At 29.1% G+C, this 23,672-nt stretch overlaps 1 protein-coding gene across 1 annotated transcript in view; it reads right to left on the reverse strand.

The window, feature by feature from the left end:
* The window catches only part of LOC127278387 (zinc finger protein 853), a 75,779-nt gene that overhangs the window by 24,413 nt on the left and 27,694 nt on the right, over nt 1-23,672 (reverse strand). Inside the window, exon 3 of the mRNA XM_051300095.1 lies at nt 17,268-17,586. Coding sequence (XP_051156052.1) covers nt 17,268-17,586 — 319 coding nt within the window. The remainder of the gene's footprint in view (nt 1-17,267; nt 17,587-23,672) is intronic.

Raw genomic sequence — 23,672 nt, forward strand, 5'->3', positions numbered from 1 at the left:
GACCCACCCTTTTTGGGTACAGCCTCTTTCATGCACACACCATTGTTTTATACACACTCTACTGAATTATTTCATTTTTCATTCTCTTTTATTTTCACATTCAATGATTCGAAAAAAAATGAAAAAAAAACATAAAAAGACTTTTAAAATCATTTTTTTTACATAACGAACAAAATTGCTTTTGTTTCTCTCGTTTTTTTTATATTTAACCTTTTTTTTCAATATTCCCTTATTGGATTTCATATGTGTTTGTGGAAAATAAAACTCAAAGTCAAGAAAAATAAACAAACTTTTCTATTATTTTTGAAAATAGGAGGAAAATTCTTTTGTTTTACCCCCTATATTGTAATTTGTGGTAAAAATTGAGAAATTCTAAAAGCCCTTCATATAAGCTTAATTTTGTATTCTAATTGCCAGTGATGAATAATGGATGTATATAGAGGAGCTGCTAACATTTCATACAACCATTAAAAAAGAAAATTAGAAAATCGAATTCTGCACAAGATGAAGGAAGAATGTAACTAAAACTGCAAAATAATCATTTTCTTTGGAAAATTATTAAAATATAAAATATTTTATTATTGGTGTTTTTCCTAATTCATAACATACCAATTATATAGAAAACATTTCTACTGAAACAATATTTCAAATACCTTAAATGTTGAACTCCTCGTATAGTATTAAAAAAACATTGTAAGATAGTTTATTAAAAAAATTTCTTAATTTTTCATTAAAACACTTTGTAATTTAAATAAAATTAAAATAGAAAAAATAAATGTCGTTCAAAGAGAATAAATAAAATATTAAGTTTTGTATCAAAATCAAAAGTGAGAATATACGTAAAGTAATTTCATAAAGTATGAATTTCCGGTTTGTATAAAAAGGTGGTCTGATGTAAAAGCATGCGCGGGTGGAACATTATTCAGGCATATGGTTTTAACCTTTCTTCTTACTGTTCCACCTGCTCGTGCGAATGTTTCACTATCTTTTGTTTTTTTCTTTTTTTAGTTCAATGCCTTCATAATTTTTTTTTTTTTTTTTGTTAACTCGCCTATTGGAGGGATTGGTGGTCGCTGACCCCGAGGCTAGTAACCCTTTCGTTACTTCCTGGCCTCGTGTGTGTATTTTCTTATTTCTTAAGGCCGATGAACCTTTTATAATTTTTTGTTTCAATATTCACTGATCCATCGATACAACCTCCCCCGCAATCTTCTCTCTGATATTCGATGAACGTTTTTTTTTCCATTATTGTATGGGGAAAAAGAAAACTGATGATTACCTGATGCTCTCGAAATTAAAAGGTCAATGTCCGTTAAGTCGAGAAAAACAAGGGGTGTAAAATTAAGTTTTATCCCCAGTTCCCATTAATCTTAAATAGATCTCTTTATTTTTTTTGAAGAATTTTTTTTTAAGGATTTCCTCTTTGATTTATAAACTTCTTTTAGCAAAATTATGAATTTTTTCTTTTTGCGGCATTAGAAGTTTCTCATTATATATAGTATATAATAAAATGTTTAACGACTCTTATCACAGGGAAAACAGGAGCACCTTTTCCTTTTGTATAATGAATTTTGAGACAAGTCATTAGACGACGATTATGTTTCTAGTGAATGAAACGATGACAAACGGAAGACACGTGGTTTTTGATACAAAAAGGAGTGCCCGTTAAGACTATATACTTTGATGCCTCGATCATTTTTCTCGTTTCACAAGTCGCTTCAACTGTAATTTATTCCCGATCCCTGATGAGTCCCATTGTACCATTCTGAGTCTTTGTCCTTCGATGGTATGAGAGAAAGGATTTTCGAGGGTTCGAGTTCCAAAAAAAAAAAAGAAAAGGGTTAAAGTGACTCGTCTCTTAAAAAAAAAACAAAAACCCTTGAAAAAGAATCTTCTTTTTTTCACATCATCAGGACATAAGTTTAAATGATAACGATCGTCGAAAATATTTTGTCGACAAGATTTTATTCCCCACCTCTTAATTTTTCTGGTTTACTCAAACCCTATTCTCAGTAACAACCCCTTGGTTACATCGTCGCGTCTCGGCAAACGATTCACGCCACTTAAGCGGGCATTTTCTGAAATATTTTTTTTTTCCTTTACTGTGAAACGACCACCAGACTCGGGTCATTAGGCGCAGGGGGGTGAAGCTTTGGCCAGATTCTATCCACTTGTCGAGAGGGTAAAAAGGGGTAAAAATTAATGTCTCAGAATGAATGTTCTTTCTTGAGAGTTGCTCGAGTAGCCGCATAGTAAAAGGGAATGGAAGTGACGTGTTTTTATGATTTTTCTTCGTGAGTCATTTACTTAGTACCTCATCATCCTTTTTTTTTCTCTCATCTTTTTTATTTAAGTGTGATTTTTTTAACTTTTGAAAACATTATCGATGAAAAAAGTTTTTCAGGTGGCTTTCGAGGGCCGCAAAACTTGAATTACTGAAATTAAGAGCCTCTTGAGACCTCTTCCAATTTAAAGGATTTGAAACTAAAGTTCTTGAGTCATGAAAGAATTATTCTCGAAATTCACAAGATGGAAAAAACAAATTGATCACATGATCATTCACAGTTATTAAAAGAAAAAATTATAAAAGTTTATAGGAAAAAAAAAAAAAAAAAAAAACTTGAAAGGGCATAGAACTTTACGTATATTATTTTATCTTATCGACATTTCATTTATATTTATCACTACCAGAAACAATGAATAATAATTATATAAATTCTTACTCAACTTTCTCGGATCTTTTATACGCTGTAATGTTAATAAAATTAATTTAAACAATTTTTTCTATTTAGTATTTATATAAATAAATTATTAATATAAATAATAAAAATTAATAATATACAATTTTCGTGAATTAATATTTCCTTCTGATACTCATTTGGTAAAAAAAAAAGATTGATAATTGTTTTCAATAATTAGAAATGGAAGTTTTAGATTTGAATTTAAAAATATAAAATATACAGTGTGGAGTTCCATTTTTAATAACAGTGTTAGCCTAATCGAACTGGTCAACCAACCGGTTAATTTGGGGTCAACTGGTTTCCTGGTTGAGAACCAATTTCTCCGAAACTCTCTCCTTGGTCGAGTCCTGATTACTTTCTTGTATAAATGTTTAATTAAAATTCAAAATTCATATATTTTTAATTTTCTTTTTATTGACAATTTTCCATGAAAAGTTTAATTTAATAAGTTAAATAAATTGCAAACAACTCTAAAATAGTACATTATGATAAATTTTATAGGCGAGTCATTCTCATTGTTTTGAGTATATGAAGATGACTGAAAATTAATTTACTCAGCTGTCTTGTGCGATGAGTGTATTTTCTTGAATAGAGAGAAAGAGGTTGAGAATATAGTATTTTTAAAAGATAAAAGGTATATAGAAATAAAGTATATATATATGATATTTTCTATTGCCAGTGGATCGTAAGCCTGTCGAGAAATTCAATTTCTATGTAACCAAAGTGGTATTCCTCTCGCACCTCCTTACACCTTTGGTTACGGTCAAGAAGTTAACAAACCATAATAATAATTAGTCAAGTTTAAGTGGCGGAGGAACGAGCGACAGGTCCATAAAACTATCAAGCGCACGATGAAAAGGCCGCTAAGGATTCCACCGCACAGTTTACTATATTATATATATGCATTTTCATCAGTTATTACATCCTTGGAAAAATTAGAACAAATGAAATTCCATCAGCGATTATTATTTAACTAGCAACTTTGTCGTCCGCAAGCGAAAAAATTATTTTTTTTGTAATTAATAATTTATAATTATAATTTATAATTATAATAAATTATAAGAATAAATTGCTAACAATATTACAATGAAGAAATTTCTCGAGGAATATATTAAAAATGGAAGGTTCTTAATCACTGTTATTATATATAGTGTAACAAGAATCGGAGAAATGTTATCGAGAGAAAAAAAAATGGAGACGAGAAGAACGTTTGTATGTATATATTTATACGTAGGTAGAGCGTAACGAAATTTATATATATGTATATACAACACGCCTAAAGTTATAATAGTTTGTAAGTACTCGAGTGTGCCATACGCTATACGTTTCGTACACACCGTATGGCGTCTTGAGACTTGACTCCCACACATGCGGCTGTTTGGCCCGTCGTGGTAGAAAGTTACTAGATGGAAATCTATATCTTATTTTACGGCCAGCGTGCTCAATATTCTTAACCTACCGGCACACCGAGAGCTTTGCAATGGTGATAAAAGCCGTGCGTAAATCACCGCCAGGAGAGAAAGAGAGTGAGAGAGAAAGAGAGAGAGACCCGCGGTTTTAAGAGCTCGAGTTTGCTTGCCAACTCACAATTAGCCTTCTGAAATCAATTTTTTCACCGAGTCACGACATATATATACCAGTCGCCCTATGCTCTCTTAAATGCAATTTCAAAAAAAACATTTAAAAAAATAACAATTCTTTTTTTTAAATAACATTTTTTTCCTAATTAAAAATATTTTATTATTAGTGTTTTTCCTAATTAAAAATATATTATTATTGGTGTTTTTCCTAATCAAAAATATATTATTATTGGTATTTTTCCTAAACAAAAATATATGATTATTGGTATTTTTCCTAATTAAAAATATATTATTATTGGTGTTTTTCCTAATCAAAAATATATTATTATTGGTGTTTTTCATAATTAAAAATATATTATTATTGGTGTTTTTCCTAAATAAAAATATATTATTAATATAGTATTTTTCCTGATTAGAAATATTTTATTATTAGTGTTTTTCCTAATTAGAAATATTTTATTATTAGTGTTTTTCCTAATCAAAAATATATTATTATTGGTATTTTTCCTAATTAAAAATATATTATTATTATTGGTGTTTTTTCTAATTAAAAATATATTATTATTGGTGGTTTTCCTAATTAAAAATATTTTATTATTGGTGTTTTTCCTAATCAAAGATATATTAATATTGGTATTTTTCCTAATTAAAAATATATTATTATTCGTGTTTTTCCTAATTAAAAATATTTTATTATTGATGTTTTTCCTAATTCATCATACACAATAGACAGAAAATTTTTTTTTACTGAAACAAATTTAAAATCTCAAATTTGAAAAATTATTAAATATAATATATAACAATTTTCTAAATTTTTTTTTACAAAATTGTTTTACCGACTGCTGATAAAACAGATTTGTTGGATTACATCGGTAAAACAGATTTAAAATAATTGTTTCGTGTTTAATTTATTAAATTAATTAAAATTTTAATTATTAATATTGAATTTATTTTTTGTTTCAGATAAACAGCGCGGATTTTTTTTTTAATTCATTAAATTTTTTACATCTCGTGTCGGATTTATAAATTATTTTATTAGCTTCGGGAGTGTTAATTCGATATTTTTATGCAAACTATTCTTAGGGTGTTTAAAATTCGTTTTCGCTGTTTGTCTTTCGTTATATATATACAAGACAACTCGTTACGCGCGCGTCCGAATTATAATTTAAATCGCGATCGTTTTTTTCGCGAATATTAAAAGTTTATTTTAAATTAGGAAGAGGGGGGGCTAACTTAAAAGAGGAGCATTGGACCTGGACTCCATTGGAGACATCATCAATATCGGTGAGTTTTTTTTACTTTTTAATAAAACGCATGCTTTTTCGACAAACCAATATTAGTAGTATTTGGAATCATAAAGACCCTAAAAACAAAATATTTAATTTATATACCGGGTAAATACGACACCTAAATGAAAACTCGTATCTGATTATATTACTAATTAAATATATGGAAATTGAATGGAAAAGTACATGTGCGTGTCAATGGAATATATAAAAGTCCCAGGGTCACGTAAAAACAGTAAGTCATCAACTATATTTCATAAAATAAGAATATAGGGTCCATTAAAAAGAGTCGTTTGGTTCGTAACAGACGTAGTAATTAGTCCCTGATTACAAGAGAGAGAGAGAGGCGGCTAAATTTATATTCCGAGTATGACTAACTGTATGTATAACAAAAAGAGGTTTAGAAAAAGCAATCCTCCGAACATAATTTAATGTTTGCGACGAGTATTCTTAAAATAAAAAATCATTTTGTACAAATAGTTTCTGCTTATAATAATAAATTGCTTCATAAAATTTAAAATGGATTTAAAATAGTGTGGGAGATAAATAGAGACTTTCTAATCAACAGCATATACGGAAGATACTTGTGAATATCAAGCGGAAAATCAACGACAAGCGCAACGTTCGCGTTTTATTGGCCTCGGAACCGGTCAGTAGGTTAAGAATACATCATCCAGCCTACACTACATTAAAAGAATGAAGCAAATCTTTATTTACAAAGCCTGTAAGAAATTTGCACTTGTCCGTTTTTGAAATAAGATGAAAAGCGTATACCGCGCTGATATATGAAATACGACGCTAATTAACGTTAAATATACTTGCGCCGAGCATTAAAGATTATGAGTGATCACATGTGTTTTATTGCTACTTTAGTTAATATCTTTTCTGACACGAAATGGACATTATATAAATCGAAAGGAACGAGCTTCTGTTTTTGCAAAAAAAAGATAATATGCGATTCTTATATTTATATACATCAGAGAGAAGGTTTGTGAAATATATGAATGAGAGTTGGATGTTCGTAGAGTAATCAGCGGAAAGGTAAAGAAGCCGTTTGATGCGTTAAATTATAGTTTACCTTAACAGAGTGGCAATCGATATCCATAAGACGTTCACACAACGTCGTCAATGCCCACTAACAAACGCTCCTTGCCAAGTTGCTCTCTCTCTCTCTCTTTCTCTCTCTTTTGCAGTGTATATGAGCTGCACACGAATATATATATGTATATATCTGAACAGTATTCAAGGCTTCCACCGACAGACATTCCGCAGACAGTGGCTGATGCTATCTTGGCGAAACGTACGCGAGGCGCCGAGAGTCCGTATCATTTTTGCATCCATTAAACTAGGCTCGGAATAACGGACCTAATTTTTATGTGTCAAGTTCAGTCGATCGTGAAAAGACATTTGCCTCCATCATTTTCACACGTTTGTCTATATATCTCTCGCGATCAAAAGCTAACATTTCATTCAATCTGCATTTATTGCGCTCTTATACCAGTCAATGTAACATTATTACAATTTCACTGATTCTGTTTGTAAATATTTTTTTCTATTGCGATTGTGATAATTTAGAATAAAATATCATGTTAAATTGCGCCTAATTCTATAACAATTATAAATTATTTATCATAATAATATTAATTACTTGTGGTTAGTTTTGAAGAGTACAAAATTAATTTGAAACATTTAGAAAAATGTAAAGAAGATAAAAATGGATTTAAATTTTTAATTATGTATATTAGAAAAATTTACGAAAAGAAAGATAATAATTTGTTTGTTCAATGTATTAAAATCGCTTCAAGTTAAATATATTAGCAGTTAATTATCGAGCAACTTATAAATCCTTTATATATTGAAGAAAAACATAAAGTAAAGCAATGAAAGTCGAGTAATTCCATTATAAAACTTTCTGTTTACTCCTCAATTTTCTATGCTTTCACTTTAGGGGTCAGTATTAGGGCTTCTCTAATAAAGCAATCATTTTTCTAACTCAATTTAATTGTTCATATATATATAATGTCACATACTTCCTTATTCCCTTTCTCCTTCAATGGTTATTTTAAACATAAATTTTCTTGCCTATATCTCATATAAATAATTTTAAAAATAACTGAAACTAGTAATGAAGATAAGTAATAATAGATGATTATACAATAACGGAGTGTTCCTCAATACTTGTTCATTCAATGTTTTAAATATCACAAGAAAGGTAATTATTATTATGATAATCAATAAAGTAATTCATTGATAATTTACATATATATACAAAATTAAAAATAAATAAAAAAAAATTAATAATTACAAATGTAACATTTTGATCAATAAGATTTCAAATCGGTATTTTGTTTGTTTTTCACACGTGAATGCAGAGGCCAAAAGCACGTGTGCGTGTTTATATGTTCGTTATATACTTTATGTCGGCACGGCTGTCGAGTTACTTCCACTAAGCGATAGGGATCAAGGAAACTGAGGCCAAAGCAAAGAAATTAGAAGCCAAAGATATCTGGTCCGTATATAATGCCGACTCCTTTAGGGATTGACTACCAGAAAACAGAGACAGAGAGATTGAGAGCGAAAGATAGATGTTTAAGAAAATTTCCAAGGATATTCTACCAGACTCCTGCAGAAAAAGTTTCAATGGTATGAGGATTTTTCTCACCGCTCAAAAGAATTCAATATAGACTCCCTAAAAAAGAAAGGGTTGAAAGTAAGTCAGTAATGCGTTCTATAAGGGTGCCACGGAAGATTTTTTCCATTCTATTAATTATTGTCTTTATTCCAAATACTACAATCTATATTTTTAATTCTAAAATGTTTTTACAATTTCAAATATTAAAAATTTGGAATATTATAAAATATTATGAATTAAAAATATATTATTATTGATGTTTTTCCTAATGAAAAATATATTATTATTGGTGTTTTTCCTAATTAAAAATATATTATTATTGGTGTTTTTCCTAATTAAAAATATATTATTATTGGTATTTTTCCTAATCAAAAATATATTATTATTGGTGTTTTTCCTAATTAAAAATATATTATTATTGGTATTTTTCCTAATTAAAAATATATTATTATTGGTGTTTTTCCTAATTAAAAAAATATTATTATTGGTGTTTTTCCTAATTCATCACATATACCAATTAATGAATATTTTTTGACTAAAAGAATATTTCATATATTCAAATGGTAAAATTTGTTTTTCATCAATTAATGAAATTAATTATCACAAACAAACATTAACTAACTATTCAAATTAATAATTATGTACATTACTTAATTAATAAGTATAAATAATTTATATATATATGAAAAATCTAAACACACCGTAACTAAAATTGCAGCAATATTGCCATTATTTGTACATTGTTATAACTACTAGAATATCGAGGTATTGTTGAGAATATTACTGAAAGTTTTAGGTGATGTGTGGATATTTATTGTGTAATAAAATTTTTTTGTACTAAACTTTACATAAAATGAACTTTAATACGTTAATAAAAAAATAAATATATATACATATATATATAGAGAGATAGATGACGTGCATATAATTAGAAACCCCTTGAGTGTGAATGACACCTATGCACATCATGAAACCGCAATGAAATAACCTTGTCAACACTTCAGAATACGACTTTCTCGTAAAATATCACTATTAAATATTAATTTCATTATTTACAATTTTCATTTCGCCTTTTAATTAAAGTTAGTTCATATTCTTCATTTATTTTGCTTAATGAGTGTAATATTTGTTTTTTGAAACAAATTTTAGTAAAAAAAAAAATACTTTCTTTTAATTTTGTCATATTTTGCATTAAACGACAAATATGGAAATTTCTAACATTTTTCATTAAATTTTCCATTCAACTATTTTTTTTTATACTTTTGATAAATATGCGATTAACAAGTTTAAAATTTATTGATCCAGAAAAGAAGTTTCTCAAGAGGAAAAAAAAATAATGTTGATGAAGGCCTTCTGAAAATGAGCGATAATAAAGAAAGAGATCTCTCCTTGGTGACCGTGCGAGTCATATAATTTCTGTTTATCTTCATTTTCAAGGAGATTCTTGCCATGTCCGAAAGATCTATTCGTGCGCGGCATATTTTATATATATATATACTGACACTTTCTCGTCTGTGATCATCAATTCTTGCAAAGTACTTTATTTCTCGTTGCACATCTGAACTATAACTCTATATCAGAAAACTTGTGCGTGATAAGATAAGAAAAAGAGTGAAAAAAATTATTCTCATGGCAACAATCTGAGGACGCGTGGATTTGCGACTAGATCGTGGAAAATATGTGAGAACGTGTCGTGAAAATGCAACGATAATCGATTGACTTCCGTAACTATTATATATATATATATTTTTTTTTTATTTTGAATTTAATCACTATCGTTTCGTTAGAAAAAAAATAATATCCATTTCTCATCGCGTCTTTGATAAATATAAAAAATTTACTGTTCAATAAAATTCCATTGAATGAATTCTTTCGTAATATTCCATTCAATATTACATTATAATATTTAACAGTTCTAGTATAAACAATAATTAAAATATTTTAACTTTCAAAATTTTATCTATTTAAAAATTCTTTAGTTAAAAATTGATAAAATTTATCGTTACTAACAATATTATAATATTTTCCCTGGGTATATTTATAAATTAAAGTTATAATTAAACTAATAAATAATTCAAATGTAAGCTTCATCGATCAGTTATAAAATTTACTTTTTTATCAAAATTTTAAATAATTAATTTTTAAAAGCTCCTTGCCTTTCATATCGAACGAATCAAATATATGGATTATGTAATTAATTACGTAATAAAGAAACATTCAATGTAGAAATTTAACAATATATATATTTAACTACATCTTTGAAAACTGGTTCAATAATTGTTTACCCTTTTTAAGCTTCTATAAAGTATAATCTCTTTTATGGAAATGACCCACTATTCTGAGAAACGGAATCTTTTAAGAGAAATATTGTATTTAAACAAAATTCATGTATTGTCTTTTTCAACAAGATTTCTGTTTCTGACATGATGTATTTTATGAAATTCTAAAAGGAATATATTTCATAAATAACCAATATACGATTGAAAGATATAAATAAAAATAATAATAATATAGAAGTAAAAAATACACAAAGTAATTATATAAAGTAAATATATTTCGAATCCGTTCTTTATTTTTTGCCATAGAATGAATAAAAATAAGAGAATTAAAAAAATTTTTATAAATAATTAAAAAAAAAGTACCTAATTTTATGAATATTAAAATGAAATGATGAAGAAACAAAAAAGAAATGACATGGCAGGATTAACCCTCGAATGAATTGTTAATCAGCATCATCTCGGGTCGTCTGGGTTACTTATGTAAAATTGAATACTTAATTTTTCAAATGAACCATTGGGGATTAAAGTCGAAAAAAAGATTGAAAAAAACATTGCCTTTGTTTAAAAAAAGGGTAATGTGAGACAAGACGTAAAAAGTGTAGGCGTATCATGGTCCACTCACTCAATTCGATGGTCTGTACCAATTGCTCCTCTATGGTCCTATTCAAATTAACCCTTACGGAAAAAAATATAAGAACGGCTGGGGAAAATTAGAATAGGTATTCCTTCAAACGATGATTACCCACGCACATGCATCATGACTAGGTTACTTTCTTCTATATATATATATATATATATATATATATATATATATATATATATATATATATATATATATATATATATATATATATATATATATATATATATATATGTATGTATTAATCATCAGGCATTATTGTTAATCCATTTTTTATTCTAACATATGCCCTCGTCTCTCTAATTTGCCTATATTTATTCATCATTTGATATCAAATCCAGTCTTTTTTACTATATTCTTATTTTTAATGCTACATAGTAAACTGCAAATACTACAATACAATACAATATACACAATATACACTACAATATTACAATACATATTATGAAATAAAAAAATATTTATTATTGGTATTTTTCCTAATTAAAAAAATATTATTATTGGTGTTTTTCCTAATGAAAAAATAAAATGTAAAGATTACAATACATTTTGTAAATATTACAATACATATTGTAAACGCTACAATATATATTGTAAATACCATAATTTGTATTGTAATTTATACAATCTATATTGTAAATTTTACAATTCACATTGATTGGCCAATCGATTTTAAGATTATTTATAATTGAGATATAAAAAAGGTATCACATTATAAAAACGAAAAAACGATGAGGAGGAATTAAATTTTCAAGTATGAGTGCCAGTTATATATATATATAGTTGAATTTGGTTAAGTAAAGTCGAGCTTTTACAAAGATAAGCAGATCATTCGCCAAGGTTTGCTCAGCTCATCTCTTTCGTTGAAAAATGTCCTTTTTTTTAATTCTTTTTTTTTTCTCTCGACAAGAGGATGAAAATGTCAGGAGTACACCGCTGCGCCGGTTTCCACTTTGTTTAATCTTTAATTCCGCGCCATTTACGATAAAAGGCGCAAAAAGAACGAGAAAGTGGCAAAGAGGCCTCCGGGACGGACGAGAGGACGGTAGAGTCGTTAGCATTTTGCTTTGATTTTTCTCGAGACGTCTGAGCGTTCCGTCGCATGAATTCTTAACCGTTCGAAATTAGCGAATTAAAAGAGGAGCGAGAGAGAGAGAGAGAGGTGGGTTTTATAGTCGAAAGAAAGTCAAAAGGGAGTATAGAATGACAGGAAATCGAGAAGGTGTGAGGATCATTTCTCCAAAGGTGAAAAAAAGTCCCCTCCTTCTCTTATACAGGAGATTTCATTTAGACGGATGTCCACTTCCGGTCAATTCTAGAAAAGTGAATTTAACTTTTAAATGGATACTCTCTCTCTCTTTCTCTGTCTCACTCGACAAAAAGTCGATTTTAATTTTACTCTATATTCCAATTCTGAATAGCTTATTTGCAAGCAATCAAGTTTTCTTAATTAGATTCGTGAATGGAAAATATTTAAATACTTTAAATGTTTACCGAATTTCAAAAACACGTCAATTAATACTTTTGCATAAATTTTGTGTAATTTTTCTAAATGAAGTGATCGCTAATAAAAACGAATATGACATCAGTAGCAAAAAAAAAAGAGGGGTTGCTTGTAATACGGTCATTTTCACCCTCTCCCTTAATTTTTATTCATACTCGTACGAAACAGCAATTTTTCTCAGTATTAAGTGGGCTTTAAAATTGTCCGGTCAATTTCGTGGGCGAGAACGTGACGGTTTTTTTAAGCGAGATCGCGCGACAGAACGAAAGGGGTGTATAAATATTAGAACAAGCGAGAGAAATATATAGCGAGCCAGGAAAACCGCAAGAGAAAAAAAATCGCGGTGAGCGAAAGTAGGAGAGAGAAAGAGAGATTGTTGGTTTAAGGGTGGTTGTTCAATTCTTTTTTTTTTTTTTTTTGTTTGTTGCCCTCTACCACTTGATTCGATACTGGCGGAAGAGTTAATCGAATTCCCATTTGTCCGTTTATTGCCTGTAATCAAATCTACAAAGCGGCCGTAAACTATACCATTCTGAAGAGGAATCTCATTGTCGAACAGGGAAACGATTTTTACTGAGGAAAAAGGGTTCCACTAATTATTCATGGGAAAACTTGGGAATTGACCATCAAAATATTTCGTGACAATTTTTTTTTATATGTAAAAAGATATGTTAATAGTTATTGTTGATCGAAATTTTTACGTTAAAAATAGAAACTTTGTTGTTGTTTTTTATTAAAAGTAATGATTGTAAATACAATTAGAAATAATAATGAAAAATTAGTATGAATGGAGGGTGTGTTGACTTGTTGGCTGGACATTAGGACAGGGGAGGGGCCCTTTTGTATTTGAAAATTTCAATTCTGTTAAACGCAAAACCGTCCGTTTAGGAAAACCGATTAAACCGCGGTGACGGCGGTCTGATCCATCATTAGATTTAGGTCTCGAAATTGAATTTTGCTTTCGAAGGGATAATCTTTGGTGTATAGCCCCTGGCTTCGACATTGGCCCAGGCGTCAGAACGCACACGTGAACATGCGCACACTCTCTCTCACACACACACTTTCTCTCTCCCTCTTTGGATGTTTTGGTATACATGCGTTTGACAAGGTGGCGCACTAAAATTCGCTACCATTATTGAGCGATCGTGCAATCGAAAAAAATCACACATTTTTTTTCACTGTCAAAAATCCATATAGAGGTAGAGGAGGAAAGTGGGGGAAGGGTGAGCAACAACCCCATTGGCCTATGCTGATCATCCAAAGTAAATTCACCATGAGAGTGAGAGAGGGAATTTGAAGGGGTTAACTACCCCCGCGCAATGTATTTGTCTGGCCACTGTTGACCAGCTATCGATATCGTTGCACACTCGCATGCTTCGCTATTATATATTCCCAAGTGCACTCGCAAATTTCGATTAATGAATTATATATACGAGCGCATAAACATTATAATGGACCGCGTTTCAATATATCGATCTGAACCGTATAACGAATCGCAAGAGCGCCATCATGAAATTTACCGATTTTCCCAAACGACTATTTGTTCATCCTTAAATTGATATTTAATTTGAAATTTTGAACTGCGTTATCTAAAATTTACAGGATATTTACCATATTCGAATTTCGCTTATATATATGTACTGTATGCATTTTATATATAATTTTCTGCTACATTTAACTTGACTATTGTAATATAGGAAATATATTTTAAATTTTTTAAAAAATTACTATAAATAACAGTAAAATCCCTTGCATATTAAATATCAATATAGAATTAAATTTTTACGAGCAAATACATATTTACTGTAAATATAGCATAAAGATTGTATGTTTTATGGTTTTTTTTAAATCAGGTTTCAAATTCACGTTAACAAAAATTATTTCCAAGTATAATAAACTTTTTTTCAATTTTTTATTATAAGAGAATTAATTACAATTTTAAATATTTAAAATTTGGAATATTATAAAATATTATGAATTAAAAAAATTTTATTATTGGTGTTTTTCCTAATGAAAAATATATTATTATTGGTGTTTTTCCTAAATAAAAATATATTATTATTAGTATTTTTCCTAATTAAAAATATTTTATTATTGGTGTTTTTCCTAATTAAAAATATGTTATTATTGGTGTTTTTCCTAACCAAAAATATATTATTATTGGTGTTTTTCCTAATTCATCACATAAGAAACAAATAAAAATGTTTATCAATTTTAAAGTATATTTGTATATTATATATATATATATATATATATATATATAAATTTGAATGAATATGAATTTAAATTTATTTTTTTTTAAGCTTCTAAATTTTCCGTTATGAAAGCGAATACAAAAAAGGGTCAAATATCCTGCATACTATATACGGTATATATATAATAGTGGTGATTATATGTAAAAAAAGAAGGCTTGAAGTTTCACGAATTGTGTTTGAACATCGGTCGTTTTTCTGGGCGGAGGTTATTAATGTAAGGGGTGGTCGAGCAGTAGTTATTCGACCGCGTCGTGGTTGAAGCTAAAATCAATGTAAACCCTTCTTTTATCGCGATTCGGTGCAACCCGCAGAATGAAAGATGCGCCAACATTTCACGTACCCTATATATATGATAAACTAAACTTTGAGGAAAAAAAAATCCTAAACGTTTTGTTTTTTTTTCTTTTTAAAAAAAATTATTTGATTCAAGTAAATATTTATTTGATAACAGTCAAGTAACCGGTTATTTGAATCAAATAATTTTTATAGAATAGGAAATGAAAAAATATATTTTATAAAATAGAAAAGATTTAACCAACTATATTATGATCATCGAATCTAAATTTTTATCTCTCAATTACATTGTTTTTCTTCGTTTGTTTGTTAACTATAAAAAGTCTCAGCCGTGAACGGAAAATCGGAATGTGGGTCAGTTGCTATCAATCTTCAATGCTCATAAAGTCCATGGGTCATTGTACAAATGCACTGATGTTATAAATGTGATCTCCATTATCATTCACAAAAAAAGAAAGAAGACAGAAAAAAACACCCCGTATTAATTATAATAATAAATTTTATTAAAAATTAAATTTTAAATTATAATAAATTTTATTTATACCTATATTTATGTTAATTATAAATTTCAATTAAATAAACAAAGTATGATCAAAGGGAGTAGAAAATAAACCCAGAGAGAAAAAGATTGAGAAAAAGGTCAAGGAATTAAATAGCTAGAATTCCGGGGTTCTTTTCTCTCTTTTTTTTTTTTTTTGCTTTTAATTTTCGAGAATAAGCGCAAAGTAAATGTTCATTTGGGTGTGAGAGAGAGAAATTTTTTTTCTAAGGGTTGATTCCCGCGCTCGCGAGATCACGATTTGTTGCTGGGATGAGGAACTGACCATTTGAAGGGTAATAGCTTCCAATTGACTACATTCATCCCCTAATGAAATTCTTTCTGAAATATATCCCAATGACGCCCTTCATCGGCTCTCTTTATAAAAAAAAAGAATCGAAAGAAGAAAAAAATAAATAAATTCTTATCCAACGATAAGATCGATTGATAAATGCGTCCTTATTTATACAGTGGCACACACCGATCACTTCCGTTCCCTGTTTTGTTGGAGAATTATCAGTTTCCCTGACATTAACCTAAGAAAACGTAATCTACTCGCGGAGATCTGTACCGCACAATTTACAGCCAGAAGGCTCTTTACCATTTACGGTAATTCCGATTAAGAGCACAATGAAAAAAGATATGGTTAAATGTACTGTGTTTTATGGTCAGACCTGAGAACCACACACTAATGCTTTAATGACACTAGTTAAACTAAATATATATATATGTGTGTGTATTTACATTTAAATTATATATTTTTAAATTTAAATCACATATACATATATCATTAAACATTATCTATACTTCTCATGTAAATTTTAAAACAAATACTGTTTTTTTACGATAAGCTATATTTCACATGATAATTATACTGGAAAAAAATATTATTGATTCAGAATAACTTTTGTACTAAGAATTTCCATTTAACCGATATTTTATTATTATTGATTTAAAATTATTTTAATCTCTCAAAAATTGATATTTTACTCCCTTGAAATATATAACTATAGAAGATTCTCCCTTAGAAGGAATTTTTATTAGTTTTCCATTTTTTTTCTGGTTTAGAAATATTTAATCTGCAAAATTTATTATAGTAATATTCAACTGATGTTTAATATTTAACATATGGGTTTAATTTAACAAACAATAGTTTATCTACCGGTAACTAGATTGACCTACATTTCAGGAGTTGAGAATAAAATCGATATACAACTAAAAATATTCCTTCCAAAATTTACTACACTGATAAAATCTTTTTATAAAAAAATTTGTGTTGCGCTTCAAAGAAAGGTATACCTAAGAAGCAAACGAATTATAGGTTATGTTCCTCTTTATATCGAAATAAATTTTTTTAAAAATATTTTTGTAATGAAGAAACATAACTTAAATTTTTTTGCTTACCCTAAACTATTTCTTTTAAGGATTTTTTTTCGTAATGATGGGAATTATTAAAAAAAAAAAAAGAAAAAAATCACAAAACGAATTCTGAAATATAAAATGATGATATAGACTTACCAGTATGTAGTCTTGTGTGTTGTTGTACATGACTGAGTTGTTTAAACCTCCGATCGCAGTAACTGCATTTGTAAGGCTTCTCACCAGTGTGAACTCTGATGTGTTGAACAAGCTGATGATTGCTCGAGAATGACTTGAGGCATTGTTGACATTGATGGGGTTTGACTTCGTTTCCGGTGATCATGCCACCAGGTCCAACGCCAAGGCCTGCCAATCCTCCTGGGATACCAACACCGGGACGTCCCGTTAATGCTCCCGCAGCAAGATCTCTCGGGTGCATCATTGTGGCTGTCTGTTTCATGAAGATCTGCGTAAAGAACTGCCGGGGTTAGTTGGTATGCTGAACTTTTTTCGAGTCAGGGGCATTGGCAATTTTTAGACTCTTTTTTTTGATTTTTTTTTTTTAGGGGTGAAGGGGGTGTCAAAGTCCAAAAACTGCCAGAAAATTTAAGCTACATGGAAAAAAAACTATTTTTGTGGAACAGCAAATAGTGAAATATTGAAACAATTACAACTTCTGTCATTTTATAGTTTAGAAATATATTTTTTTTCCGTGTAAAATAAAATATATTATAACTAATTTACAATACTAATTATGTCACTGTTTATGTTTCTAATATAACTACAAATTGTTTATAATATTTATAAAACGATCCTCGATGATTATAATAAATTTTCGAATTTTAGAACTATTTTTAAATTCAATTTCAAAATGCAATTTTTTTTTTACTGCAAAAAATCCTGATTCAGTTTGTGATAATGAAACAAAATAACTTTTATCAGTATATTGAAAGTTTAATCTTTACACCTTTAGTTGTTTTGCTGATTAACACACACTCTATATTATGGATAAAATTAGAAACTGAATCAGTTGAGCAGAAAAAGACAAGTACTACTTTCAGCTATTTAACAAAATGATGCATCTTCTTTTTTATATACAGGGGCATTCCACATGAAATTTTTATTGAATTTTTTCTCTCTTCTCTTTCTTTTCTTTCTATCTTTTTTTCTCTTTAATTTTCTCTGCTGTAAGCACGTTTATAAACACAATTTTTTTGTTGAAATTTTTCCACACAATCACGAAAATTATTAACGCACTGAATTCACGATTAGAAAGGAAAAAAAAATTGATAGACAAATACCTACAACTGATCATTGTTTTATTTTTCGGTAATTCTAATTCCTAAACACTACTTGAACCCAAGGCAGAGGGCAAGAGACTGACTTAGTTGATGGATCTTAAAAGAAAAGAAGGGTTCGCTTTCTGTTTCTTCTAAAAAGAGAACAGGTGTTTGTGGCATGCGCTTGCCTCCACTTTGTATATATAAAGAGTATTTTATGTCTTAGTGTGTGGGTGAACGGAAGGGTTAACGTTTAAAACGTTACAGTCATGGATAAAATTATCTCTCTCTCTCTCTCTTTCTCTCTCACTTTTTTTTTCTCTCTTCCTCTTCATCAGGAAATGAAAGAACTATGCGCAAGAAAGTCGCGGCGAAATTAAAGAAAAAGGAGCTATATATATATATATAAAAGGGGTTAGGAGGATTTTATTAAAATATGTTAAAACTGTAATTAAAATCGAAAAATCTCGTGAGAAGTTTTAAGAATCTTAGCTCGAGAGAGAGAAGAGGATACAGAATAAAGATACTGCGAGAGAAAGAGAGAAAGAATTGAAATTGTCACAGAGGGTTCTCAAGTTTCTCCACTGGAATTTCTCCATACCATCATCCCTTTTTGCCATTGTCTCTCACTCTCTTTCTAGATTTCTTATTTCACAAGAGAGACAGATGAGGGAGAGAGAGAGAGAGGGGGGGGTCAGATGATCGACACGGGGCATCTCTGATTCTTAATTCTCGTGAGAGAGAAAACCTGCTCTCCGATTTTCTTCCCGAGCTCTTTTTAACTCTTTCTTTCCACTCTCGCGAGCTTTCAATTCATTCTTATGCCAAGGAATTGGAATTTAATGAAAATTGTTCGCCGTTTTAATAAAGATAAGAATCCCGCGTCTTCAACTAATATTATTATATTTTATTATTATTATTATTATTATTATTATTCATAATTTGCTGTAATTATTATATCTTTAATATTTTTTTCCAAAACTTTTTTTTGAAATATTTCAATCATTTTATTTTGTTTAACCGAAAAAATTTCATTAATCAAAAATCCTTTATCTTCTTTTTTTTAAGAAGGCGGAAAATTGTGTCTTATTTTTTTTTCTTACTGATTTATCGTTGTGCGACTGCGAAATATAATGAGGGAGGGAAAAAAAAAAGGAAACCAAGATTTTCTTAATGGAAAAAATATATCAAACTGGGATATATTTTAGGTGCGAGTAGCATCACTAACTCATTTTACATTTTCTGAAATTTCTTTCTTTTAAATATAGCTATATCTTCTAAGACTTATTGTCGTGCTTCCTACCCCCACCCCCCTCCCTTCCGGCGCCAACGAGGGATCGTTAGCATATTTTTGGGAGACGCAACCCTTTTTTCTATTTATTTTTTTTTTTCGTGAGTTACGAATGTCGAATGGCACACATATATACTTAAAGTAGGCTACTTTATGCACTTTGAAATACACAAAGCAAAGGTCTCACCTGCTGACCATATGCCCTCTTTGGAGCCATGGTACAAACCGTACCTACACGCATCATGAGCACGCACACATTATATATTATACATTATCCACCCACGCATTCGTGAACTTACATCAAAGAAATTTGGTGTAAGAATTTTCATTTAAGTAATCCGTTTTTTTTAAATTTTTTTTTTAATTTTTCTTAAAATTTTTTAATAAAAATAAATAATTTTAATAAATTCAATATATCTCAGTTAACATCTTTTTTTCTGTGTTTAAAAAGAAAGAAATTTAAAGAGGCAAATAAAAGATCTATACAGTTATTAATACACGACATTTCGATTTATAAGTGATACAATAAAAAGATTGAAAATCGTCGCAGTTAAAGGAAATAAATAAATATTTGTATATACAGTGTGCGTCAATGTCTGAAATTGGAATTATGTATGAAGTGATTTTCAGAGTGTTGAATATATATACAATATGGAACTTGAACTCGCAGGTTACTCTAATCATGTATATATATACACACATGTAGAATGTACGAAGGTTAGAGTAGAATCTTCAGTTAAACTGACCTAACCCTAGGAATAACCTTAAACTACCCTAGATATTAGCTTGTGTGGAATTCTGTATATAGCAAATAAGCCATATCTGAGACTTAGGTCTATCCCTCCATTATACATATATATATATATATAGTTCGAATAAAGGGAAAGGATCTACTACCCTGTAATTGTCGATCTTAATCCGTTCTGAAATCGTAATTTTGATCGCTCAGGTAATCAGTATTTTGCCACTTCCGGTTTTCGCACCAAACAAAACGTTTCGTTTTATCGAAAAAATAAATGTTTCTTCTATTTTTTACTTTCTTGATTAAAATCATGATTTGATCCTATATTAATATTTAGGATTTCGATTGTTTTTTTTAATTCTACCATACTGATGATCTATCTATAAAGTGAGCTCTCTGAATCTTAGTAAAATTTTTACTTTTTGAATTAGTAATTATTATTTATTTATATAAAAATAAATGTTATTTATCTCAAATGAACGCAAATAGAATTATAAACTTCTGGTAATATAGTAGAATGATTATGCAAAAATATTGCTAATTAAAATTAGTAAGAATCACTAAATTGGGTAATTTTTAACTAATAAAATGAAATTGTCGCCAGCGCCTCCTAGTGTTCACTTTTCGGTAATAGTAAACGTCTTATACATATACACAGCTTCGAATATTTTTTAAAATTTAAATTTGAACTAGACATTAATGTATTAAAATAATTAAGATCATTTTATTTTTAATTAATAATTCTTGTTTTGCTTTAAAATAAAAAAAAAAAACTCAACAATTATGATCAATTTGCAAGTGTAATATATACATATATATAAAACTCGCGGGTTCTATATACTGGTATTGTTAAGTATAGAGACTATTAATACAAAATTCATATTGACTTCAGTTATATATATATATATCGGAATTACCATTCACCTTTTAAAATACGAAAGGCGCCTCTATATGTAAACACGAGGTGCGAATACAGGTCGTAATATTTTAGTAAGACGTACATATATGAGCACTGGAAAGCGAACACGTTCTGTACACAGTTATCCTATAATTTAGTTATACTATGTCTTTAGCAATCATATTTAAATCTCAAACTAGATATAATATTCCTTATATGATTATATCGTTATCACACTTCTTCGCTATATATATGATTCAGATCGATCTCTAATGGTTATACATATATATAACATTAAATTTTATTTGGTTTAAATAAAAAATTTCTTTATAAAAAAAATGTATTATTTTCATAAAAAAATATTTATAAAGAAATATTTTCTTTAAATATATAAGAAATGGAAAAAAAAGTTGATTTACTAGTTATAACTGTATGATGTCGTTTGTTGTATAAAGTGGTGTCATTTTTCTATTAGATTATGTAAAACCGCGTTCTCGCCGCGAGTTATATAGAAGTCGAAACTCGAAAGAGACTTGAGGTGGTCGTCCTTCGAGGTTCGAGTATTTCTCTCTAGCATATATAATATATATATATATAAAAGATTATCGCGCGGGAGAGATATACTGTATATATATATATATACGTCTCTAAAGTTAATAATTGAAGGGCTTCGACAGGGCGGAGTCAAATAATGACCGCAAATTCGACGGTTTTCAATGTTCCTAAAGATTCCTATAATTATGTGGTTAAACAGTGTATTTTTTCCCTCGCTTCCGAATGTTTGGTTGGTTAATCATAGGTTTGCACGCACTTCTCTCATAATCGTGAAATCGAAATATATATATATATGTATATGAAAGGCAAAGTGCCGACAAGACACCTTTCAACTTTGTCCAATTCCTCCTATATACATATATTGATTATTATATTATTTTTCAAAAAAATTTTTTAGGCTTCATTTACTTAGTTTGATTTTTTATTAGTAAAAAAAACTATATAATTTTTAGTAGAAGAACAACTAATTTCTAGTAAGAATTAAGTAATTATTAGTAAGAATTAACTAATTTTTAGTAGAAAAATAACTAATTATTAGTCAAAATGAACTAATTTTTAGTATAGAAAAAAATAACTTACTCTCTATAAGTTTGAATTCGTTCACTAATTTAAATCAGACAAAATTTCTACTAATTATAATTTTAAAAACTAATTTTAAAAACTAAAACTGTAGTAAAAAAAAATGAAATTCTGATTAAAAAAATTATATTTTATTAAAAATTAGTGAAAATTTCCACTAATTTAAATGAACGAATCCTAACCATAATTTAAATTTAAAGAGTTCATTCAGATTTAGAGAGCATAGTCTTTTTTTTCATTCATAAATGTGTGATTTGAAAAAGATTTTGAATTTGAAAAAACAAAGTTTATATTAATCGCAACATGATACGCGGGGGGTGGTTGGGGTGGGGGTTTTGATGAAAATTAAATGCAAATCCCGGTGGCAATACGAAATTGCAAAGCGATACGAGCGGAAGCGAAAGGATGTCATTGGAGGGTCTCGAAGGGGTGGTTCCGTGGGTCGTTGGACATCGACAATAATTACCTGGGGTGGCAAGTGGTGATGAGGATGCTGATACGGTGGTGGTACGTACGGTGGGTGACCAGGATGGCCGTGCGGGTGTGTTCGGGGATGGTTTTGGTGTTGGCCTTGCGCAGGGGCTTGGGGCGGAGGCGGCGGCGGTGACCAAGGCCAGTGGTTTGTCACCTGGCTTTCAATCGCGCTATACATCTTCACCAAATTTATAATACCCCCCCAGAAAAAAAATTCACTTCCAATTACATATATGTCCCTCTTTGAAATTTTCTTCCCTCCCCCAAAAAAAAAAAAATTACCACTTTTTTCTTATTAAATTAAAATTTTTATTTTCTTAATATAAAAATCAAGTTATATTTTATTTACGATTGTCAAGGGGGAAAATTTTTTAATTAAAAAAAAAAAATATACCTCTGAATCCACCTCAAGAAGATAATTTCTTGAACCAATATTGCATTTTATTCGGGATATAAAAAAGAGGAAATTATTTTTCTTAAATATGAAAAAAGAATTTTTTTTTGAAAAGTTTTTTAAATTTTCTTTTATTCACTATCTTGTTCTTTTTTTTAATTTCTGATTATCTACTTCTTTTTTGCGCTTGGTTTTTCTTTAAAACATCCCCCCTCCCCCTCTCTTTTCCTCTATATATATCTCTTGGACTAAAACTTTCTCACTTCACTCTTCTCTATTCGCGGTCTTATCTCACGAATTCAAAAATCAGGAGTTTTAAAAGAGAGAGAAAAAAAAAAAAAAATTGATATA

This window comes from Leptopilina boulardi, unplaced genomic scaffold, assembly GCF_019393585.1.
Source record: "Leptopilina boulardi isolate dan_hultmark-lab unplaced genomic scaffold, ZJU_Lbou_2.1 LbouV2_202, whole genome shotgun sequence".
In the NCBI taxonomy this organism is placed as follows: domain Eukaryota; kingdom Metazoa; phylum Arthropoda; class Insecta; order Hymenoptera; family Figitidae; genus Leptopilina; species Leptopilina boulardi.